At 54.4% G+C, this 24974-nt stretch overlaps 2 protein-coding genes and 1 pseudogene across 2 annotated transcripts in view; 2 read left to right on the plus strand and 1 right to left on the minus strand.

Annotated features, from left to right (window-relative positions):
* Positions 1-1550, plus strand: part of GEMIN7 (gem nuclear organelle associated protein 7) — a 35661-nt gene extending 34111 nt beyond the window's left edge. The window contains exon 2 of the mRNA XM_051643852.1: positions 1451-1550. Coding sequence (XP_051499812.1) covers positions 1451-1466 — 16 coding nt within the window. The 3' untranslated portion in view covers positions 1467-1550. The remainder of the gene's footprint in view (positions 1-1450) is intronic.
* A 7584-nt stretch (positions 1551-9134) lies between these two features.
* Positions 9135-24974, minus strand: part of CLASRP (CLK4 associating serine/arginine rich protein) — a 40411-nt gene continuing 24571 nt past the window's right edge. The window contains exons 2-6 of the mRNA XM_051643853.1: positions 10325-10383; positions 9774-9820; positions 9567-9649; positions 9352-9376; positions 9135-9247 (exon numbers count right to left, since the gene is read on the minus strand). Coding sequence (XP_051499813.1) covers positions 9187-9247; positions 9352-9376; positions 9567-9649; positions 9774-9820; positions 10325-10351 — 243 coding nt within the window. The 5' untranslated portion in view covers positions 10352-10383 and the 3' untranslated portion in view covers positions 9135-9186. The remainder of the gene's footprint in view (positions 9248-9351; positions 9377-9566; positions 9650-9773; positions 9821-10324; positions 10384-24974) is intronic.
* Positions 12525-14511, plus strand: LOC127396204 (guanine nucleotide-binding protein G(s) subunit alpha-like; annotated as a pseudogene).

The raw sequence follows: 24974 nt of genomic DNA on the forward strand, positions 1-24974 counted from the left end.
GCTTGGGGGCTCTGAGGTGGGTCTGTGGGGGTCCAGGGGGGTCTTGGGGGTCCAGGTGATCCGTGGGGGTTCTTGGGAGGGGCTCTAGGGGGGTCCAGGGTGTCTTGGGGGGCTCTGGGGGGGGGCCAGGGGAGTTCTATGGGGACCCAAGTGACCCGTGGGGGGGGCTCTGTGGGGGTCCAGGGGAGCTGGGGGGGGGGATCTGTGGGGGTCCAGAAGGGTCTTGGGGGCCTCACTGGGGACCCGGGGGCTCCGTGGGGAGTTTGGGGGGGGGGGGGGGGGGGGGGGCAGGTGATCCGTGGGGGGGGTCTTGGGAGGGGGGGGGGGAAGCTCTTTGGAGCCCCCCCCCACTCAGACCCTCTATAAGGACACACACACACACACGCCCCAGACCCCCCTTGCTCCCCACAGGGTCTCCTTGGAGGGACCCCTTTTTTATTGGGGGGGGGGTTGCTTGGGGACCCCCCCTGGGCGGGGGGGGCATGTTGGGTGGAGGGGGGGGGGAGCAAAGAGGGGTGGGGGTGTCTTCGGGGGGGGAGGGTGGAAGCATGGGGAGGGGGGGATCCGTGTGTGACCCCAGCCCCCCCTTTTTACACCCAACCCCCCCCTTTTCCCCACCCCCTTTTCCCCCCCACCCCCCCTTCCCCCCCCCTTTCCACCCCACTCCCCTTTTTCCCCCCACCCCCCTCTTTTACCCCCCCTTCCCCCCCTTTTTCCACCCCCCTTCCCCCCCCCTTTTTCCCCCCACCCCCCAATTTCTCCCCCCTTTTTCCACCCCCCCTCTTTCCCGCCCCCCTCTCCCTTTCCCTCCCCTTTCCCCCCACCCCCACTTTTTCCACCCCCCCTCCCCTTTCCGCCCCCTTTCCCCCCCCCCCCTTTTTCCACCCCACCCCCCCTTCCCCCCCCCAATTTCCCCCCCCCAGCAGCTCATGCCGACCCCCACCCCCCTCCCGGTCGGGATCCTCCGCCTGCCCTGGGGTCCCGACGGTTCCGCTCGTGGCTTCGACCCCGACTCCCCCCGTTTCCAGGCCCACCGGGGAAGTTCCCGCCGGGACCAGGAGACCCGGGCCCGGCTCCGGGAGCGTTTCCTGCGGGCTCTGGGGGTCGCTCGGGCCCGGCCCGCCTGGTTCTGCCTCCGGGAGGGAATCCGGGTCGAGGCCGTTTTCGGCACCGCCGACGTGGAACTGGCGGCTCTGCAAGTGGAAGGGCTGGAAACCCCCCTGGGGGTGCAGGAGACGGCCTTGCTGAGGGAGCAGGACCTGCTCAGCTTCCTCCTCGACTGACTCCAGAAAAAAAACCAAAACCCCCTTTTTTCCACCCAAAAATGGAGGGAACGTCAGGGCGGGGAGAGAAGACGTGGCGGGAGAAGAAGAGATGGGGAGGGAGGGGAGGGAGGGAGGAAAGGACCCCCCTGGGGTGCAGGTGGTCGTGGTGATGTTCCCACCATCACCTTCCTCCTCAACTGACCCTCCTCCCAGCTCCAGGGAACCCCAAAATCCCCTTTTTTCTACCCAAAAATTGAGGGAACGTCGGGGTGGAGAGAGAAGACGCGGCGGGAGATGATGGAGGGAAGGGAGGGAAAGTAGGGACCCCCCCTGGGGTGCAGGTGGTCGTGGTGATGTTCTCACCATCTCTTTCCTCCATTGACCCCCCTCCCAGCTCCAGGGAACCCCAAAATCCCATTTTTTTCTGCCCAAAAATGGAGGGAACGTCAGGGTGGGGAGAGAAGACGCGGTGGGAGAAGAGACGGAGAGGGAAGGAAAGGAAGGGTTGGAAACCCCTCCTGGGGGTGCAGGAGACGGCCTTGCTGAGGGGGCAGGACCTGCTCAGCTTCTCCTTCCTCCTCGACTGACTCCAGAAAAGACCCCAAAAGCCCCTTTTTTCCACCCAAAAATGGAGGGATGGTCGGGGTGGGGAGAGAAGACACGGCGGGAGAAGAGATAAGGGAAGAGGACTTGGTGGGAGAAGAAGAGATGGGGAGAGAGGGGAGGGAAGGACCCCCCTGGGGTGCAGGTGGTCGTGTGTGGAGAGTCTTGCAGAAGACTGGCTGCGTGAGAAAGGTCACGTAGACATGATACAGCTGGTTAATTGTAAGAGCTGAGAAAAGGGAGTTTTGCAAGAAACCAGGACAGCATGTCCTTGAGCACAAAACTGCTGTACAATAACAAGATATGGTAGAGGGAAACTTGGACATGAGAGTGAGAAAGCTAGCCTGGGAACACTAACTACAATAATGTAATCAAAGGCGTGGTTAACATTAATAGTTAGCCAATGGTGAGCTTAGCTTTGCACTATGCTATGAGCTTCATTAGTGAGAGTATAAATACTGCCTGATTGGAGTCAATAAATGAGACTTGCTGATCACTCATCATGGTCGGTTGCATTTCTCCCGTCGCCTCCCACAAATGGTGACCCCGACGGAGAACGACCACGGCGGAGCGACGAGGTGGTTCGGGTCCTGAAGCAGCGGGGACGGCGAAATAAGCACCGAGAAGGAGGGGGTGCCGCGCCCTGGGTGACCGCAAAGGCGAGCCCGGCCGATACGTGCTGCCGAGACCTTGTAAGGCTGCAACAGCGCTGACGATTTAATCATGGAAAGGCAAGCAGCATATGATTTATTTTCTTGCTTTTTAGAAAAGCGTGGGATTAAGGGTATAAATGTTAAGAAGGAACTCCCTGGGTTGTTAGCTTATGGGTATGATAAGGGGCTCTTTTTGAACCCCCACACAGTACACGAGTTACAGGAATGGCGTAAATTTGGGGATAAGCTATGGGAGGCCACTTTAGAGGATGATAAGACTGCTAAAAAATTAGGCAAGTTATGGAAAGTTGTTCACAATGAGCTTTTGCAACATCAGGCTGAAAAGAAGGCAGCGCAACAGGCTAATGTGGCACAAAGTAAAAATAGAGACTATAGCGGCTGGTCTGAGTGTCCGTTACCCCCCGCGACAGCCACGGTTACGCTGCCACCGCCAGCCCCTGCGTCTTCCCCGCCTGCCGACTCGGTGAGGCCAACTGCTCCCCCAGAGCCACGGCCCGGGGGCCCCCAGCTCCGCGGTGGCACTGAGCCGATCCCTGGGGCGGAGAGCGACCTAGCGGAGGCCATTGCGAAGGAGCGCAGGGAGGCCTGGGCTGCACTGGCAAAAGATTGCATGGAATCGGGGGATAGTGGGGCATTAGGGGCTGCGCAAGACGTAGCCTGCCCAGTGGTGTATACGCCGCTGGCTGGGGGAGGATTACAAGCCGCTATTACGCCTCTGGATTGGAAACTTTTATCTCAATTACGAGCCACTGTTAGTCAGTTTGGTGTTAAAAGTGAACCAGTAAAGCAAATGCTAGATTATATTTGGGGAACTCAGCTGTTGTTGCCGGGTGACTGCAGAGCATTGGCTAAGCTGATTTTTTCACAACATCAACAACTCCTTTTCAGTGCCCATTGGCAGGCATTATGCCAGCAATGCACCCAAGTGCAACGGCCACCGGGAGACCCCTTACAAGGCGTCACCTTAGCCGAGCTGATGGGCTTAGGTGCATTTCTGCGGACTGAGGCACAAGCATTACTTGGCCCTGATAAGTGTAGGGAAGCTATGAGGCTAGCCCGGGAGGCCATGGATCTAGTGAAGGAGCCAGGGGGAATTCCATCCTACATGGGAATCAAACAGGGAAAAGATGAGGCTTTTGGCAATTTTATAGATAAAGTTGCTAGTGCCATTGAACGAGCTGGGGTCCCTGACTATATGAAAGGTGCAATGTTAAAGCAGTGTGCTATCCAAAACAGTAATGCAGCAACAAAAAGTATATTGAGCACCTTAGGGTGGGAGTGGACCATTGAACAAGCCCTTGAGCGCCTTTCCAGTGTACCCACAGGTCCCCAAGCCATGCTAGTAGAGGCAATCAAAGAACTAGGGGCAGGATTACACAAACAAGCTGAGGCAGCGCAGACTCAGGTGTTAGCTGCTCTTGCACCCTTACAAGCCTCTGCGATCACTGGTGTAAAGGCTCCATCTAGCGGCCGACTACGGTGTTATCGCTGTGGAGGAATGGGTCACATACGCCGGGATTGTCAAGCCACCAGCCTGTGGTGTCAGAAGTGCCGCGTCGATTCCCACAACACGGGCGCTTGCCGACGCCGTCCGGGAAACTACAAGGGCAGCGCGAACACAGCCAACAGCAGCCGCGCTCAGACACAAATAGCTGCTGCCCAGCAACAAGCACCGGTACCCTCCTACGGCCCGCCACCGCCGGGAGCCTCGGCCTGGACCTGGCAGCTGCAGTAACCGTCTCACTGATGACCACTAGACCCGAGAAAGTGCCAACAGGGATACAAGGACCTATCATAATCCAAGGACAAGCTATGGGTGCTTTGCTTTTAGGGCGTTCTTCGGCATCAATGATGGGACTGTTTGTATTGCCAGGAGTAATTGATGCTGATTATACTGGAGAAATACAAATGATGGTATACACCCCTTTTCCACCGTTACGGATACAACAGGGCCAAAGGGTGGCTCAGCTAATTCCACTTCCACAAATAACAAAACCTCTAGCGCCACCACAAGCGTCAGAGAGGGGAGCGCGAGGGTTCGGCTCTACTGGAGGGTTGACGTTGTTAACCCTAGATCTAACCGACAGGCCGAAGCACATCATACAACTGGAGTTTCAAGGAGAAAAGAAAACCCTCCAAGGACTATTGGACACTGGTGCAGATTCCAGCATCATTGCCCCAGAATGTTGGCCCCAACATTGGCCACTACAAGCATCAATGTCAACGGTCACCGGAGTGGGTGGGTTGACCCTGGCCAGGCGATCCCCCACATTGCTGGTAACCATTGACAAGAAGACGCTGCACAATGTGTTTTCCATCGTGCCTTTGCCTCCAACGGTACAGTGCCTTATTGGAAGGGATATTCTGTCTCAACTGGGAATGGTATTAACCACTGAGCACCCTTTGGGTTAATGGTCATTGCATGGACTTTCCCGATCCCACTGGTTTGGACTACCGATACGCCAGTCTGGGTTAAGCAATGGCCATTGAAAAGGGAAAGTTTAGAACAAGCACATGAGCTGGTACAAGAACAGTTTGATCAGGGACACTTGAGGCTATCGACTAGCCCGTGGAATACCCCTATTTTTGTTATTAAGAAGAAATCTGGAAAGTATCGGCTGTTACATGACCTAAGAGCAGTAAATAATCAGATGGAGCCCATGGGAGCCCTACAACCAGGACTACCTAACCCTGCCATGTTACCATCTAATTGGCCCCTGTTAATAGTAGATCTAAGAGACTGTTTCTTTACAATTGACCTACACCCTCGAGATATCAAAAGGTTTGCATTTACACTGCCCGCTTTAAACAGAGAAGGGCCTGATCAGCGCTTTGAATGGACTGTATTACCACAAGGTATGCGAAACAGCCCTACACTTTGTCAGTTGTATGTGGATAATGCCCTCCAATCGCTACGTCAAAAGTGGCCCGAAATGATCATCTATCATTATATGGATGACATTTTGTTTGCGCAGCAGCAATCATTTTCTGACCATCACGTTAGAATAATACAGGAAACATTAAACAAACAAGGACTGGTAGTAGCCCCAGAAAAAATCCAAATGTCGGCGCCCTGGAAGTATTTAGGGTGGACGCTCACAGATTCAACAGTGTCCCCACAAAAACTGCAATTAACAACGCGAATAGCTACGCTACATGATGCTCAGCAGCTGTTAGGAGACCTACAATGGCTGCGCCCTGTTGTCGGCATACCTAATGAATTGCTGGACCAGCTGAGGCCTCTACTCAAGGGTACTGACCCCATGCAACCAGTCACGGTCACGGCAGAGCAACAAGCTGCTCTACAACAAATAATTGACTGTGTGCTCTGCGGCAGTGTACGCAGACGGGACTTTACCCTCCCGATACAGCTCATCATCTGGTGTGGCCCTAAATATCTATTGGGTGCCTTAGCTCAGCAACAAAAGAAAACGGGGGAGGTATGGGTATTAGAATGGATTTCTCCCCCATTGCAACAACATAGAACCCTTTATCAGAAAATTGAAATGTTGGCAGACTTAGTGAAAAAGGGGCGCGAACGAGCGCTGCAAGTCACAGGAGTGGAGCCAGAGCAGATATGGATACCTATGCAGAAAGACACCTTGACGTGGTATCTACGCAATAGCATGGAGCTACAGGACGCAGTATTGGGGGCCAGCTGTGTGATCGCCACGGACAAGATTCCCAGTATACCGCTGAGTTGGGTTGGACAGTGGGGCTGGATGCAACGTCCAAAGAGATCTTTAACACCGCTAGAGAATGCAGTGACGGCCTACACCGATGCCGGGCGAAAATCCAGATCAGCGGCGGTGACCTGGCAAGAAGGAGAAGCTTGGCGACAGCAGCTACTCCCAGCCACCGACACGGATTCTTTACAAACAATGGAACTGCTAGCGGTGGTGTGGGCGATGTTGAACCTAAAAGGGCCCCTTAATATTGTCACGGACTCCCTATATGTAGCGGGGGTGTGTGAACGAATAGAGGAAGCTTATATTAGGGAAGTCCAAAACAAAAGGTTGCATGCACTTTTTATACAACTACAGAAAGCCATCAGGTTAAGGCAGCACCCTTTTTCTGTTATTCACATAAGGAGTCATAAATGGGATGTAGGATTAGGAGAAGGCAACTCACGAGCAGACAAACTAGTGTCAGTGTTACAAGGAACACCTTTACCACAACAAACATTGGCCAGAGAAGCACATTCTATGTTTCATCAGAATGCCAAGGGGTTACAGAAGGAATTTAAAATCTCGTATGAGGAAGCCAAGGCCATAGTCAGGTCATGTCCAGTTTGTAGTCACCATAATGGAGGTTGTGGTTTAGGTTTGGGAGTTAACCCTCGAGGCTTGAAAGCCAACGAGAACTGGCAGATGGATGTCACGCATGTAGGCGAGTTTGGGAGGTTAAAATATGTGCATGTAACTATAGATACCTATAGTCACTTTATATGGGCCACCGCTCAGGCTGGGGAGAAGGCCATACATGTGGAAAGGCACCTCAGTAGCTGTTTTGCGGTAATGGGAACACCACAGCTGATAAAAACAGATAATGGCCCAGCCTACTCTAGCAAAAGGGTTAGAGAATTTCTGCAGTCATGGGGGATCAGACATATCACAGGTATCCCCAACTCTCCAACAGGGCAAGCAATTGTAGAAAGAGCCAATGGCACTTTGAAGAGATATCTAAAGAAGTTCTCTGACACGAAAGATCTTCAGGGAAGGTTGCTAAAATGTCTCTTTGTGCTAAACTTTCTCTGTGTTTTTGGAGAAAATAAAGAACCTGCTGCCATCAAGCATCATGTCCCTCTGACAGGACAAAAGGAGCAAAATGTGAGGGTTAGATACAGAGACCCCAAAACAGGTCAATGGCAGGAGCCAGCAAGGGTCTTATATTGGGGTCGAGGGTATCTTTGTGTTTCCACCCCAACAGGTCCACTTTGGGTCCCAGCAAGATGGACTAAGCCAGTGTTGGATGCTGTCGATGCGCTCAGCCCACCACCACAGGAACCTGTTACAGAACAACGCCTGGCGTAGGGACGCCAGAAGACAATGAGGACTTTTGTTTTAACAATTATAGGTGTTCTTGTTGTTTCAGGAGTTGCCGTATGGGTCCCAGCTCAACCAAAAGAAAACATATGGGTCACTCTAGCCAACAAAACAGGTCAAGAGGCAATATGCCTATCTTTGTCCTCGCCAGGTAACCCTTTCTCTACATGTTTAGTAGATGTGCCTTTAGATGACTTCTGTCGCTCTTTCACAATTATTGTTAGATGTAGACTCGGTGTGCCACACTACGCTGCAAAATCGGGCAGCTATAGATTTTTTATTGTTAGCGCAAGGACACGGCTGTGAAGACTTTGAAGGAATGTGCTGTATGAACCTCTCTGATCACTCGATGTCAATCCATGCCCAGTTGTCAAAACTCCAACAGCTTACCAACTGTTTACAACAAGACACAGGTCTAGGCCTTGACGGCTGGCTCAAAGGTCTAGGTTTAGGCCCTTGACTAAGAGGAATCATACAATATGCCTTAATTACTGTTGGAATGATTTTGTTAGCCTTGTTAATATTACCATGTATACTAAGCTGCTTACAGAAAATGATTAATCGCATGTTAAGTCAAGCCTTTCAGGCTAATCGAATGCTCCACAAAGAAAACAGGGGAAATGTGGAGAGTCTTGCAGAAGACTGGCTGCGTGAGAAAGGTCACGTAGACATGATACAGCTGGTTAATTGTAAGAGCTGAGAAAAGGGAGTTTTGCAAGAAACCAGGACAGCATGTCCTTGAGCACAAAACTGCTGTACAATAACAAGATATGGTAGAGGGAAACTTGGACATGAGAGTGAGAAAGCTAGCCTGGGAACACTAACTACAATAATGTAATCAAAGGCGTGGTTAACATTAATAGTTAGCCAATGGTGAGCTTAGCTTTGCACTATGCTATGAGCTTCATTATTGAGAGTATAAATACTGCCTGATTGGAGTCAATAAATGAGACTTGCTGATCACTCATCATGGTCGGTTGCATTTCTCCCGTCGCCTCCCACAGTCGTGGTGATGTTCTCACCACCAGCTTCCTCCTCAATTGACCCCTCATTAAAGAAAAAAAACCCAAACCCCCCATTTTTCCACCCAAAAATGGAGGGATCATCGGGGTGGGGGAAGAGGACATGGTGGGAGAAGAAGGGAAGGGGAGGGAAGGACCCCCCTGGAGTGCAGGAGATGATGTTGCTGAGGGGCAGGACCTGCTGAGCTTCTCCTTCCTCCTCGATTGACCCCCCTCCCAGCTCCAGGGAACCCCAAAATCCCCTTTTTTCAACCCAAAATGGAGGGATCTTTGGGGTGGGGGAGAGGACGTGGTGGGAGAAGAGGATGGAGGGGAAGGAGGGAAAGAAGGGACCCCCCAGGGGTGCAGGTGGTCGTGGTGATGTTCCCACCATCATCTTCCTCCTCAGTTGACCCCTCGTTAAAGACAAAAACCCCAAAACCCCCTTTGTTTCTGCCCCCCAATGACCAACGTTTCTCTGGGGTGGAGGGAAAAAAAGGAAACAACCCCCCCCCAACCCATCCAACCCCCCCCAAAATTGGGAAATCCAGGTTTTTTTCCATCTTTATTGGGGGTGTTCCCAGAAGGGGCAGGTCCCTCAGTGCCGGTAGTGAGGGCTCCGGGAGCGGGACCGGGAGCGGGACCGGGACCTGGAACGTCTGTAGGTGGAGGGGGAAGAAAGTGTTTGGGGGGGTGGGATCCTTCGAGGGGGGTTCCCCGAGGTTTGGGGGTCCCCAAAGCGGGGTGGGAGATGGGAAGGTACCTCCGGGACGAGCTGTATTCCCGACCTGCGAGGGGAGAAAAGAAGGCGCACGCTCGGGGACGGTTTTTTTCCCCCCACTGGAAGGAGGGCAGTTTTTCCATCCCGCCCCTCAAAGATGGGATGAGGGGGGGTGGGAAATGATTCCCATGATTCCCATGTGTCCCCCCCCCATGTGGTAGTTTGGGGGTGTCCCCCCAAACCTCCCCTGGACCCACCGTAGCGCGGGGACGGGGAGCGGCTCTGGCGGCTGTACTGCCGCTCCCACTCCTCCCGCTCCTTCTCCCGCCTCTCCCTCTCCCTGCGAGAAATCCGAGGGGGAAGGGGGGGGTTAGGGGAGGGGGGAGGGGGAACTGGAACCCCCCAACCCACCGGTTCCCCCCTCCCAGACCCCTCCCAGTTCCCACTGGACGGGGAGGTTTTACTTCATGCGGATCTTGCGGGCCATGGCTCGGAGCTCGTCCTCCCGCTCCTGGGAGAAGAAGAACAGCCCCGTTCACCCGTATCCTTGTCAACTGGTTCCATCCCAGTCACTGGTTTCGTCCCAGTAACCAGTTTCGTCCCAGTAACCAGCTCCCATCTCCCTTAAACCAGCTCCCATTACCCTTAACTAGCTCCCATCCTTGTTAACCCACTCCCATCCTGTTAACCAGCTGTGTTCCCATTAACCAGCTCCCGGCCCATCAACCAACTCCCTCCCCACTAACCAGCTCCTGTTCCCATCAACTAGTTCAAATCCTCATTAACCAGCTCCCATTCCCATTAACTAGCTCAAATCCTCATTAACCTGCTCCCAACCTGGTAACTGGCTCCATCCCACTAACCACCCCCCTCCCCATTAACCAGCCCCCTCCCGACTAACCACCCCCCTCCCACCCCAACTCACCCCCTTCCCCCACTAACCACCCCCCTTCCCACTAACCACCTCCCTCCCCACTAACTAGTCCCCCCCCACTAACTAGTCCTGCCCCCCCACCTGTCTCTCATGCTCCTGTTGCAGCATTTTCTCCTGGGCTGCTTTTTTATCCGCCTTGACTGGAAAAAACGGGGGGTGGGGTTTAATAGAAGGAGGGGGGGTCAGATCAGAGAGAGGGGCTCGGGGGGGTTCAGAGGGTGGGGGGGGGGGGCACCCATGGAAGGGGGTTTGCGGGAAGTCAGGTTATGAGCCACAGCCAGGGGAGGGGCTGGTTGGTGGGCAGCAGGGTCAAGAGCAGGGGCACCTGCCTGCAGTGTCTGCATCCCAACGCTCCTGGCCTGGGGAACGCCACGGAGCTGGAGCTCTGGGGACATCCCACAGTTAAACCATGGTTGGAATAATGGTGCCGTGGGGATTGAGGGCTCGGGGGGCTGGAGAGCTGCAGGGCAGGGGCACCAGCTCTTCAGGGGAGGTGGGCAGCAGGAGGAGTGGGGCTGCCTCCTGTTTGGAGGAGCAACTCAGCTACATGGGACGAGCAGCAGCCTGGGAGAGAGCGTGTGGGTCAGGAGCAGAGGAGAGGCAGTGCTGGGGACATGGTGGTGCCTCCACCCACCCCCGGAGCGGTCTGTCACAACGCCCAGGAGGGCAAGCAGACGTACTGGGTGATGCTGGTGTGCAGAGGGCTGCAGCCCACCATGCTTACATTTTTGTTGGAGTAGCACATGGAGGCAACAAAGAGCATCCAAAGCCACATCCCTGGTCTCTCCTTCCTTGAGTGACGTGAGGAGGAGGAGCTGTCCCAGCAGCTGCCCGAGGACCGGGATCTGGATGTCTCTGCCAGAGGGTCGGCTGTGCTCCTTGGGAGCAGCCTGGGCCAGGGAGGCAGAACAGCAGAAGGGCTGAGGGCTCCCAGAGCAGCAGCTGGGCAGCAGGGAGAGCTGCAGGGAGGGGAGATGGCCTGGCTGGAGGGTGCCTGGTCCTTACTTCTGGTGAGGTCAGAAAATGGACCAGATTCCTAATCCTCCCCACGCTGCTCTGGCGCACGCGGGCTTCCTCAGAGGAGGTGAAGCTCAGCAGCAGCTGGGAGGAGAGAAGCCGCTGGTTTGCCCTGGGAGCAGACGCCTGCTCCAGCAGGGTGTGGGGACCATCCTCTCTGGACCTTTCCCCTTCTCTCAAATGTAAAGGGCTTTTTTCAAAGGGGTGTTTGTCTGGTCGGATGTGACACTGCTCACAGGCTGAGACACAGGTTTTACCTTGCTCTCTGGTAACGGGCCACCCCTGGGCATGAGCCTCACAGCAGAGATCTTTGACTCCAGTGTGTTTTCCTTTAACGTGCAACCATTCCGACAGCCACTCCTGGACTGCTGCTATTCGGATGTTTTGTAGGGCTGTGAGTCTGGCCAGTTCATCAACTCTGCTATTCCAGTGACTTACTGGGGAGTTACCTTTCTGGTGTGAGGTAACCTCTGCTACCGCACACGTTGCCTGTCTAGCAATGGTCAGGATGGCCTTCCGCTTTTCTTTTTGCCAAATGGGTGTCCAATTGATTTCCCACCCGTTCTGTTCCTGGAACGGGAGCCATTCTGTACATCCCTTAGACAGCACAGGAGCCAGTACAGATTCAGACAGGAGAGACAGATGGAGCTTCCTGCTGGCAAACACTCCATCCAGCTGCCCGTTCCCCTCCTTGTGCACTGCCCTCCCCTTCAGTTGCTCTTTGCTGCTCAGTGGTTACTTGCGATGCTGCTGCTCGATATTTCGATGGATTTCCCTCCCGTTTAGCAGAAGCAGCTGTAAATCAAACATTTTGTAGCTGTTTAGTAAACAGAGAAGAGATGGTGTTAGATGGAATACATGCCATTCCTCCCCTCCACCAGATTCCCAAAAAATTTTACTTCCTGCGAGGGCAGCTGCATCTTTCCTGGTGGAATCTGCACACCTGGCCCTTCCAAGTGAGAAGTTCTGTTATTCTGGGTAGTTTGCAGCTTCTCCACCTGCTCCCCCCCAGGAGAATGTCGTCAATGTACTGATAGACACTTGCCCCTTCTTCTCTGGGGACTAACTCAAGTTCTTTCACTGAAGTGTGATGTGCCTGGGTAGGGGAGTGTTTGTGTCCCTTCGGGAGCTGGTAAAGGTGCATTGCTGCCCCTCCCAGGTACAAGCAAAGCGCTCCCTCCCCTCTGGCTGCAGTTGGACCAAAACAACATCTTTTCCATCTGTTGTTGCCATCGTGGGGTGCAGCCGCTCTTGGGCCGATGCGATGAGCTCGGCAGTGTTTGGTCCTGTGGCTGCCAGCGGGCCCGTATTTGCAGTCAGCCTTCAACAGTCTACAGTCAGTCTCCACTCCCCATCAGGCTTTCTCATGGGCCAAACAGGAGGGTTCAACAGCGAGTGGCTCAGGACTACTATTCCCTGCCCCTTCAAATCCTCTATTAAAGGGGTAACTCCCCTTCTGGCCCCCAAAGGCAACAGGTGGTTTTATGTTGGTCAGTTTGGAAGGGGGAAGAGTTGGTGCTGGTTGCAACAGCCTCACCTGCACTGCAGGGGTGCCAAAAGCCCATTGTTGTCCCTGGTTATCGAGCCAGTACGGCCCTTCAAAACATCTAGACCCAACAGGCTAAGGGGAAATTCTCCCCCTGCCATTATTACTTTAATGAGGCAATCTTCCCCTGGCACCAATATGCAAACTAGGGCTGTGGTCACAGATCGAGCAACGCCAAAGGCATTGAATGCATGGAGTGGCTGTTCTGAAGCTACAGCCCCACAGATAGTGGTGTCATCAACTGGAAGTGCTGAAATTTGAGCTCCACGATCGACTAAAAACGTCACCGGGTTTTTCTGGGGACCCATGATGGCTGTTACCAAAATGCCTCCTTTGCCATTGTTGGGGCATCAGACTCAAGAAGGTGCTAAGTCACAGAGCAAAGGTAGGCAGGCGCCCAGGGACACCCGGCCGCACCGGGACAGCCAGGGAGGTGCTGGGGGTGGCACCAGGCCCACGTCCTGCCTCAGAGCAGGGGCTGAGGACAGGCCAGGACTCAAAGCTGCATCCTGGGCAGGGACAAGCCTGGAGCTTCGGCCCCAAAGGACCCCCAGGACCCTCCGCCTGCCACCCCTGGAGGCAGAAGAGGCCCTCGGGCCCGGGAGCGGCTTCACCCCGACTGCCTGGGAGGCCGAGATCAGCCTCACCCGCCCGGCCTGGCTGCTCCCTCACCAACAGAGCCTCCCTCTCCCGCCCCCGCGTCATCCTCCTGCTGGGTGCTGGGGAATCTGGTAAAAGCACAGCCATCAGACAGAGACATCGGGATGGACGTCATGCTGAGGAGAAGAAAATGAAAAATCAGGATATGAAAAACAATATTAAAGGAGCTATAGGGACAATAGTGACAGCAGGGGGCAATTTGGCACCTCCAGCTCAACTAGCCAATCCTGAGAACCACTTTTGAATCAACTATATCTTCAGTTTAGCCACCTGGACAAGACTTTGATTTCCCACCACAGTTTTATGAACATACAAAAACACTTTGGCAAGACAAAGGGGTGAGATCCTGCTATGAGAGGTCGAACGACTATCAACTGATTGATTGTGCACAGTATTTTCTAGACAAGACTGACACGGTCAAACAAAATGACTATAGACTGTCTGACCAGGATCTTCTCAGGTGCAGAGTTTTGACATCAGGAAGTTCTGAAACCAACTTTCAGGTGGATAAAGTAGACTTACATACATTTGATGTTGAAGGGCAACAAGATCAACCCCGAAAATGGATCCAGGGCTTTAATGATGTGACTGCTATCATACCTGGGGTGGTGAGCGGTAGCTACAAGGTTATGCAAGAGGACAATCAGACCCATCGGCTCCAAGAAGCACTAAACCTCTTCAAGAGTATCTGGAACAACAGGTGGCTGTGAACCACTTCAGTCATTCTTTTCTGAATAAACAAGATTTGCCAGCAGAGAAAGTTTTCGCAGGGAAATCTAAACCTGAAGCCTGGTTTCCAGAATTTGCTCGCTACACTACACCAGATGATGCAACACGAGAGCCTGGTGAGGACCCCAGAGTTACAAGGGCCAAGTATTTGACTAAGAGACGAGTTTCTTAGGATCAGCACTGCAAGAGGAGATGGAAGGCACCACTGCCATCCTCACTTCAGGCGTGCAGTGGACACAGAACACCCAGAGGGTTTTCAGTGACTGTTGGGACGTTGTTACAGCGCACGCACCTTCACCAACACGAGTTGTTGTGATGGCAAGCACTTCTTTCTGTGTTTTGGACTCCTTATTCTGCATTAAAAACAAAAAGAAAAAACCCCACCCTTGCCCACATAGGGTGGAAGAGAACTGTGTGACTCTCCCATTCATTCACACCCCTCCACTTTTTCTCCTTGCTGGACAGCAGCAGCATTTCCAAGCTTGCTTCTGTGCCCCTCGGACAGTTTGGGATGGCCCTTAACACTTGGCCATTTCCACGAGGATTCCCTAGCACTGTTATTAACAAAAAGAAAAAAGAAAAAGAAATAAAACCTAATTAATTAAAAGCTCCTTCGCTTGGGAGCCTATTCCAGTGCTCCACCACCCTCTAGGTGGTAGAAAACCTTACTGCAATCAGTGGTGGCCACGGTATAAGTTGGAAGATGGGGAGAAGTGGCCTTTTAATGGAACTTTGAATTATAATACCTTGTGCAGTTAATGTTATTTTTGAGACAAGAAGGAAAATGGGACAAAGTGCGGTGTGCAGGTGTTTTTAATAGTAGCTGTAATAAATGTGTGTGTGTGTAACATCGGTATCCCGACCTCTGTCCTCATATTGAATGAACTCGAAGCTTAGGATAGGGGTCCCCTGATTGGTCAACTTGGTTCCTGGGAATTTGTGCTCTTTTCTGTCTTTCTGATTTAAGATTTGTCTGGTTATGGTAATTTTGGTCTTTTGAATTACTTATTTTGTTTATTGGATGACAGTTTTTGCATCTGCATATCGATTGGGATCTGACTAAAATGGTAAAGAGACAGTCTAAAGGGGACATTTTGAAAAAGTTGTTTTACTTGTCTCTGGTAACTGTTAAAAAGTCTTGTTTTCCTTGGGTCTGATACTGTCTTTTGTTTCACTTGTGTCTTGTACTTGTGTTATTAAAATGGGTAATGTGCCCTCCGCAGGATGTATTCTGGAAACTGGAGTAAGTTTGGGAGTAACCCTTTCCCTGGAACAATTTGATAATTGGTGGCCACTATTATTTATAGCAATATCATATTGCAGTCAATACTGTTTTGCAAAAATGAAGGAGGATGAGCTGATGTGCTGTGTGTGGGTGGTTTTATGATGGTACAAGAAGAAAATGTAAGTTTAATAAGGAAAGTTGTTGTCAGTCAGTGAAAGGGGATGAGAAAGTAGATGTTCAGGTGTTGGTACCTCAGCTTTCCCTCTCCACCCTGGTAGTATGAGGGGGGTGAGTGGACATTTGGAGGATACAGATCCCAGTCCAGTGGCTAGAAGAGTGAGGGGACAGGGTCCTGCTGCTCATGCCCCTTTATGACAAGCAGTCAAGGTAGAGGGACAACTCGTTGATGTGTGTGTTCCTTTTAGAGAATCAGAGCTGTTGAATTGGCAACAGCCTGTGGGGCTAATCAGGAGAGAGCTGGAGCTGCTCAAAACAGTCATGGTAATATAGAACATGCTGCTTACATGTCAATCAGCCCTGGATAACAGAATGCATGGCAAGGAAAAAGCAGAGGCCAGGGCACAGTGAGACGTGTGAGATCACTGTCTAATAGGCACTGTTATAGGTGAATCAGGAATTTAATTTGCTGATCAAATGTGAATGTAAATGGCTGGGCGTTAAGCTGCAATGTTTATTAAATATTTGCAGTTATGTTCTGTTATGTGATGGTTAATGTTGGAAGTTATACTTTGTTATTTAATGCTAAATGCTGATGGCCATATCAAGTAGATAGAACTGTAAGTTATATAACATCTTGATAGACTATGCAAGCCCCGGAGAACAACAACAACAACAACAACAACGCAGAGAATGGAATTTACCGAGAGAAAAGGACAGACCCTCCCCCCCTCCACAAGGGCGGGAAAGAGAATGGAATTTGCCGAGAGGGGGGAGGACCTCCCAAAAACGGCAGGGGCAAGGATGGAATTTTCCAAGAGAGGTGGACCCTCCAAACGGCGGGAAAAAGAACTGTATAAAAGGGACCCTGTGCGGAGCCGCGTGCGCGCCGTTGGCAGAACACAGACTCTCCAGCTGCCCAGCGCTGTTTGCTCACCTACCTCAGATAAATTGATTAATTTCTAAATTCTTTTCCTGGCTGGTTATTGCCCATTACAGGCACTGCTGAAATGAGCCCAGTTGGGGTTGAATCAGCATGTATATTGTAAACAAGAAGGGCCTTGGAAAAGGGATTGTCCTGGTTGCTGGCAGAAGGGGCCCCTCTATGTCTATGTCGAAAAAAGGAACAACAGCTCGAGATGGGGACTCTGCCTGACTGTTGGCAGAATTAAATCCCCCAGCAGTACAATAAAGCTGGGGAAAGACAGGGTTAATTTTTGGTGAATATGGGAGCTACTTATTCTGGCCTTAATTCTTGCCATAACCTCCCTCCTCGGCCATTCCTCCTTCCAAGCTCTGCTCAGGACTTGCTCAGCTTGCTGGCAAAGCTGCTGGCTCTTACCCCTCCTGTGTCTTTGTCCCCTCAGTGATGACACTGCCAGGGGAGGAGGAGGAGGAGCTCAAATGGCAAGTTCAGGCCATGGCGCTGCACTGTGTGACCAGCGCCACTGACATCATCCAGGTGAGCAGCTCCCTGAGCTTCCCCCTGCTGGGACTTTTGCCCACAGTCTCAGCGGGGGATTGTGTGAACAACAGCACCAGGAACGGTGGGACTGGGCTGGCCTGGCCGGCCTGGGGAGAGGGTTCCTGCTGCCCCTGAGCAGGGACCATGTGAGGGCTGCAGGCCGGTGCCCCAGCAGCAGCTCCAGCCCTCCTGGCCACCAGCCAGCCCTGGTTGGCTGTGGGGCCAGCACCCTGTGCCCGTGACCCCAAACCTCCTCCCTCACCCTGGGCCCTCTCTCCTCACCAGGCCCCTCTGGCCAGGCCTGCTGGCAGGGCCCAGCACAGCAGCACCACTTGGTGTCACTTGGTGTGACATCTCTTCCCTCCCTGCCTCCCTCCCAAAGATGTTTGCAGAGCAGCTCCAGCCTTCGGAGAGGACAGATTTCCTCTGTGTAACTGTTGGGGCCCTGAGAGACTCCAGCATCTACGAGGAGCAGCTGGCCAGCAGCATGATGGATGTGGTCACGGCAGAGCCTGACTTCTGGCTGGTGGATGTGAGTGGCCTGTGGCTGGGCTGCCCTGCAGCCCTGGCAGGCCTCGTTCCCCCTCCAGCCCTCCCTGCCTCCCTCCCAGAGCCTTGGAGGCTCCTGAAGCCACCGAGGCAGCAGCGAGGGCTGGGAAGGGCAGCTGAGGAAATGGCTGCACTGCAGCGGCAGCCTCGATTGATCCTTCCTGGGACCCTCCATGACCCCCCAGATTCTTCCTGGGATCCCCCTTGAGCTGCAGCACCCCCCGTCCTCACGCGTGTCGTGTCCCCTCCAGGTGCCAAGAATCATCAGCTGTGTCCACCAACACCTGGACTGGATCAACAAGGTGCCAGCCCTGCAGAGGGTGGAGTCCCTGCTGCTGGCCATGGCTGCCAAGTGCCCTCAGGAGGCAGTCAGGGCGCTGCTGGATGTGGCTCCACCAGGAGACAGGTACTGGCCCCGACAGCCCTGAGGGCTTGTTCCCGGTGGGGACAGGGGCCCAGAGACCCCCTGGCTGCCAGACCCACGGAGCTCTGCTGCTGTGGCCCAGGCAGCCCTGCTGACAGAGCGCTCTGGCTCACAGCACTGCCCTGGTCATGTGGGAGGTGATGTTCTCCCTATCTGAGAGACTGGAGGAGGTTTTGGCTGAGCTGCTCACCCAGCTCCGGCTCCGGAGGCAGAAGATGCTCTTCTGCTCTCTCACAGAGGACACCTCTTGCCTGGCTGTGAGTTCCCAGGAGAAGCCCCGGTGCCCTTGTCCTCAGCTGCTGTTGGGAACCAGGAGCCTCCTGGAGCAGGGAGCTCAGCCAGCTCTGCCCGCCCCTCACGGCTGGGTTTCTTCCAGCTTCTGTCCAGCATGAACTCGCCAGAGCAGCACGTTGCTCGAATGTATCATCGCTGGAGGTTTCTGAGGCATCCCAGCCGGGCCATGCTCTCACTGGGGCTCAGGGGCCTGGTGACGCTCTCAGAGAGACCTGACATGGTGAGCAGGGTCACCCAGGGGAGCCACGGTGGCCGCCGGGGGCTGGGGCAGGGGCTGAGGCAGTGGCCTCGGCTGGGAGTCAGTCCAGCGCTCTCCCTGCCATGTGGGGCCTGGTGGGGGCCCAGGGAGCTTTCCAGGCCTTTTCACAACATGGACATCCTTTGTTTCACACAGGCGAGAAAAATGCTGGTGCTCCTGCCAGACTTGATGGAGCTTCTGCAGGATCGCAATAAAAATATCAAGATTAAGGTCCTGGTGGTCTTCCTCAACGTGGTGCCTGAACTGAGGAGGGAGGAGGCCAGTCCCATCGCCGTGGAGCTGGTGGACAAGATCCTGCCCATCTTTGACAACGTGAGGCTGATGTGGGAGCCCGAGCCCCACAGAGGGCCCTGGGCAAGGACAGCTGCCCTGCACCCAGCCCTGTGGGCAGCACGGGGAGCAGGGGCTGCTGCTCTCCTTTCTCCCCCGGGCTCTGGCGCGAGGGCTCCTGGGTTCTGCAGCCCAGCCCAGCTCCTCCTTGGCAGCTGCTCTCAGAGACCCAGAATCTCTGCCAGCTGTGCAGGGTCTCATGATGGGCAGAGCTGCTCTTGCTGAAGTCCTGCTCTGCTTCTCCCTGCCAGGGTTTCAGTGGCCTGAGGGAATTCTCCATCATGCTCTTCACTTACCTGGTGAAGGTGGTGGAGGGGAAGAACAAGAGGCAGATGAAGAGCAAAGTGCGAAGGGGCCTGCTGCCGCTTTGCTTTCACCTGAGCGACAGAAGTCAGGGTGTGGCCCAGGTACAGATTTCAAAGCTAAGCAGAGATGCAGGAAGAAGCCCCCAGATGTTTGTCCAGGGCACGTCCCAGCCTTGAAGGGCAGGATCAGCCCAGGAGCAAAGCCAGGTGGAAGGGGACGCCAGGTCTCCTTCCCCAGGCTGTGCTGCCATCTCCTGCTTCTGCTGTTGTGCAGGCCTCCAGCAAAGCCCTCCTGGCTGCAGCAGAGCTCCTCAAGTGGCAACAGCTCAGAGACCTGGAGGAGACACAGGAGACATGGAGGATTGGGCACTGCTTGGTGAGGACAAGCCCCAAGGCTCAGGCTGGACGAGGGCTGCCCCCGTGTCTGGGCTGTGGGCTCTGCAGCTGGGCCTGCCCTGCCCACCGCCTGGAGCTGCATCCCTGTTCCCTGTCCCCAAGAGCAGAGCCCTCAGAAACTCTTCTCCAGACCCCTCTCCCCTCCCCACCCCCAGCAGGAGGGAGGGGTCTCTGCACCCCTGGGACCCCTCTGCCCGTGACTCCCTCTCGACGTCAGTCCCACGGGGCTCCCGGCTGGGAGATGGGAATGGCCTGGGGGGGAAGGGAATGGTGGGTGCTGGGAGGAGGGACTGGGACATGCCCATAGCCTTGTGCTCTCTGCAGCTGCAGCAGGACAGGAGCCGGGCTGCTCAATACCTGCAGCAGAGCCTGCTGTACCTGCAGGACCCTCAGGCCCCTGTGAGAGTGGAGGCCATCAGGTTCATGGGTGAGCTCAGCCCCCGGGGACCCTCTTCTGGCAGCCTGGCCCCAGGCCCCGTGCAGGGCCCGGGCAGGGGGAGCAGCCCTTGGCTGCCAGAGCCCCGAGGGGCCGGGGCTGTGCTGGGCAGGGGCTGGGGAGCAGGGGCTCTGAGCACGCTGTGTTCCCAGGGCTGGTCGCACGGGGCCAGAGCAAGGAGAAGCTGTCAGAGGTCATCGGCGGTGAGCAGGGGCAGAGCTGTGCTGGGGCTGGGGCTGGGGCAGGGCCTGGGCAGGGGGCTGCCGTGCCTGGCCCTGCTCCAGGGAAACACCTCAGGGCAGGGGGAACATGTCAGGGGCGCCTGGGGCATTGCTGAGCAGCAGCAGCTCTCTCCCAGCCAGGGCAAGGGGCTGCCGTGGTCTGGAGGGGATGCCCCGGGGGTCTGTGCAGACGCCGAGGGTCATCTTGGTTCTCTCTTTCGGTCTCAGCCCTTGAGCCCTTGATGGAGGACAGCGACGCCTCTGTCCGCTGCCTGGCAGCTCAGACCAGTTACATCCTGAGCTGTCTAAAGGTGAAGGCAAGATCAGAACGCCCCGTGCGACCGTGGAGCTGCTGGTGCCCCTAGGCCAGGCTGTGGTGCAGCTCTGCTCCAGAAAATGGCTCTGCTCCAGTTCGGCCATGGTGAGCAGGGGCAGAGCTGTGCTGGGGCTGGGGCTGGGGGCAGGGCCTGGGCAGGGGGCTGCCCTGCCTGGCCCTGCTCCATGGCTGGAGAAAGGCTTCAGGGGCGGGGGATCTTGTGAGAGGCACTTGGGCCATTCCTGAGCAGCAGCTTCCAGCTGCTCCGCCGGTCCCACCTGCTCCTCCTGGCCAGGGACAGAGGCGGCTGGGGCCGGCATGGGAGGGTCTCTGCAGCCAGTGGGGTCTCACCACTGCTCTGCTTCCGTCCCTCCAGCCCTTGGGGATGGACCCTGACCCCTCAGTCTGTTCCCTGGCAGCTCCGGCCGTGCCGATCCTGGGAATTCTACAGGAGCGGTGAAGATCAGGAGGGTCCCTCCGAGTGTAATAGAAGAATGAGGAATTTAATTTGCTGATAAATGTGTTGTTAATATTTGCTAAATATTAAACCTCAATATTTGTTAAATGTTGTTGCTAAATGTTAAACCGCAATGTTTGTTAAATGTTGATAGCTATATCCTGTCATGGATTGGGTGTATGGATGTCCTTATAAGGAAGATAACCAGTAGAGTTACATAACATCTTGTTTGACCGCGCAAGCTCCGAAGAGCGGTAACAACGATGGCGGAAGATGGGACTTTCCCAGAAAGGGAGTGAACCTTCGGGAAAGGCAGGAAAAGAACTGTATAAAAGGAGGACCATATGCGGAGTCACTTGCGCGCCGTTGGTAGAGCGTAGACTCCCCGGCTGCCCAGCGCTCTTTGCTCATTTATCTCAATAAAAGTAATTGATTTCTGAAAATTCTTGTGTCGGTTATTGTCGATAGCAATTTGGTGCCATGACTCGGATACAGGCACTTTGGCCTGAGGACCCTACCTCTGGGAAGGTGCCCCATCCCTTGATGGTCTCAGAGTCCGGGGTGGTCAGGCCAAATCCTGTATTCCCGAACTGTGTGTGAGATAAATGAGCAAAGGATTAAAAGATACTGCAGTTCCCCATAATTTTTGTGCACCAAGATCCGGACGAAGACTCAGGAAAGAGTAAGTATTTGTAAGTGGTTCCGTTCGGTCGGGGAATACGGGTTCCCGAAGTGCGAGTGAGTGAGACGCCCTATCAGGGCGAAGCGAGTGCGGACCTTCTAGTAGTGCGGTTCTCATTGCCCGCGAGGGCGTGAGCCACGAGCGAGGGGAAACGACTGCTGTAAGAAAGAAGGCACTTTTGGAAGATGGGGCAGAAGACGAGTAAAATTTCTGGCTCCATGCAGGGCTCCAGGGGAGGGTTGCCTGACATACCTCCAGATAGCCCTTTGGGACTAATGATGAAACACTGGGGAGATTGGCCCTCTAGAAGAGGAAAAAGTAGGGAGAAAATGGTACATTATTGCATAGAAGTGTGGGGAGGGAAGGAGATTGGAAGAGATCAGCTGTATTGGCCAGTATTCGGGTCTTTTGAGGATTGGATATGCCAGGCTTTGAATATTTATGTTAACAGTAAAGAACCCTATAGCCTGGAAGAAAGCGAGTATGCGAGCTTATGGATCCGATCAGATACTAGAACCTTTTTGTATACCCTACAGGAAAAGAAGGGTGCAAAGAAAAAGAGTAAGGGATTGGAGGAACCACCAATACTGTCACCCCCTCCTTACCTTCCTCCCCCTCCTGTGCCGGTCCCCATTTCTCCTGTTCCAACAGCCCCAGAACCCACCCCCTCTCCTCCTCCGGAGCATGACTCCTCATCCCTGCCACCTCCCATCCGCCATTCCAGTGGAGAAAATAGGAGAGTTACTAGGAGCCAAACTAGGGAACAGGAAAGGTCAGAAAAACGACTCTTCCCTATGAGAGAAATTGCAATGGGAGGTCCACAGCCAGGGGTGGGATTTGTGTCGGTACCTCTGAGCTCAGGGGATGTAAGAGAATTTAAAAAGGAGATGGGAAACCTACTAGAAGACCCTCTGGCAGTATCCGAGAGATTCGACCAACTCCCTGGCCCTAATATGTATACATGGGACGAAATACAAGCAATCTTAAGGATCTTGTTTACAGCTGAGGAGAGAGAAATGATTAGGACGGCGCGAATGAGAAACTGGGATCAAAGACATCAACAGGGACCTGGTGCAGATATTAAATGGCCTTTGCAACGGCCCAATTGGGACAATCAAGATCCAGCACATCGAACTAATATGGCAGATCTGAGAGATATAATTGTCCAAGGAATCCGGGAATCAGTCCCTAGAGGTCAGAATATCAAGAAAGCCTTCAGTGAGCATCAGAAGAAGGATGAAACTCCCACACAGTGGCTAGAGAGGCTAAGGAAGAGCTTACAGCTTTATTCAGGACTAGATCCTGATACGTCTCTGGGACAGGCTTTGCTCAAGACACAATTTGTAGCAAAATCATGGACTGATACACAAAGGAAACTAGAAAAGATTGAGGATTGGCAAGAGGAGGGCTTGGATGAGTTATTACGAGAAGCTCAGAAGGTTTACGTGAGGCGAGAAGAAGTCAAAAGAAACAGGCGAGAATATTGTTAGCGGCAGTAAGAGAAGGACATAAGGAAAAGAGAGAACATGAGAGACAGAAAAATCCACGGGGAACTGGGAAGCCATATCAAAAAACTCAGCCAGGACCAATGGAATTAAAGGATGTAGAATGTTATTATTGCCAAAAGAAGGGACACCTGAAAAGGAATTGTAGAAAGCGTTTACAGGATGAACAAGTTTTTAGAGATTAGCGGGGTCAGGGGCTCTTTCTGCTGGGGACCTCGCAAAACTCAGAGCCCTTGATAAAATTAAAATTGGGTCCCCAGCAACAGGAATTTGAGTTCTTAGTGGACTCTGGATCAGAAAGATCAACGGTACAACAAATACTTTGGGGATGTTCTTCATCCCCAGAAGTTATACAAGTCATTGGAGCTAAAGGAGAACTCTTTAAAGTACCAATTATAAAAGGGGAAGAGATAGAGACACCTACAAAATCTGCAGTAGGCACCTTCCTGTTAGTCCCTGAGGCAGAATATAATTTATTAGGAAGAGGTTTGATGGTAAATCTAGGAATTAATTTGGAAGTCAAGGAGCGGCAGTTACAAGTAAGACTGTGTGTTCTTACTGTTGAGGATGAAGCAAAAATAAACCCTGAAGTGTGGTTTACTCCTGATTCTGTGGGAAAGTTAGATATAGAACCCCTTGAGGTTTCAATAAGAAACCCTGAAGACCCGATAAGGGCGAAACAAGGGTCCAGGAGGGTCTTGGGGGTCTCAGTGGGGGGCCAGGGGAGTTTTGTGGGGACCCAAGTGACCCCGAGGGTCTCGGTGGGCTCTGGGGGGAGGCAGGCGAGCTGGGGGTGGGTCTGAGGGGGGGTCTGTGGGGGTCCAGGGGGTCTTGGGGGTCTCAATGGGGGGGCCAGGGGAGTTTTGTGGGGACCCAAGTGACGCCGGGGGTCTTGGGGGTCTCAATGGGGGGGCCAGGGGAGTTTTGTGGGGACCCAAGTGACCCCGGGGGTCTTGGGGGCTCTGTGGGGGGGGCCAAGGGAACTGGGGGGGGTCTGTGGGGAGCTGGGGGGGGCTCTGAGGGGGGTCTGTGGGGGTCCAGGGGGGTCTTGGGGGTCCAGGTGATCCGTGGGGGGTCTTGGGAGGGGCTCTAGGGGGGGTCCAGGGTGTCTTGGGGGTCTCTGGGGGGGGGCCAGGGGAGCTGGGGAGGGGGGTCTGTGGGGAGCTTGGGGGCTCTGAGGGGGGTCTGTGGGGGTCCAGGGGGGTCTTGGGGGTCCAGGTGATCCGTGGGGGTTCTTGGGAGGGGCTCTAGGGGGGTCCAGGGTGTCTTGGGGGGCTCTGGGGGGGGCCAGGGGAGTTCTATGGGGACCCAAGTGACCCGTGGGGGGGGCTCTGTGGGGGTCCAGGGGAGCTGGGGGGGGGGATCTGTGGGGGTCCAGGAGGGTCTTGGGGGCCTCAGTGGTGACCCGGGGGCTCCGTGGGGAGTTTGGGAGGGGGGGGGAGGGGTGTCCAGGTGGTCTGTGGGGGGGTCTTGGGAGGGGGGGGGAAGCTCTTTGGAGCCCCCCCCCACTCAGACCCTCTATAAGGACACACACACACACACGCCCCAGACCCCCCTTGCTCCCCACAGGGTCTCCTTGGAGGGACCCCTTTTTTATTGGGGGGGGGGTTGCTTGGGGACCCCCCCTGGGCGGGGGGGGGCATGTTGGGTGGAGGGGGGGGGAGCAAAGAAGGGTGGGGGTGTCTTCGGGGGGGAGGGTGGAAGCATGGGGAGGGGGGATCCGTGTGTGACCCCACCC

Source organism: Apus apus, unplaced genomic scaffold (genome assembly GCF_020740795.1).
Source record: "Apus apus isolate bApuApu2 unplaced genomic scaffold, bApuApu2.pri.cur manual_scaffold_34_ctg1, whole genome shotgun sequence".
NCBI lineage: Eukaryota > Metazoa > Chordata > Aves > Apodiformes > Apodidae > Apus > Apus apus.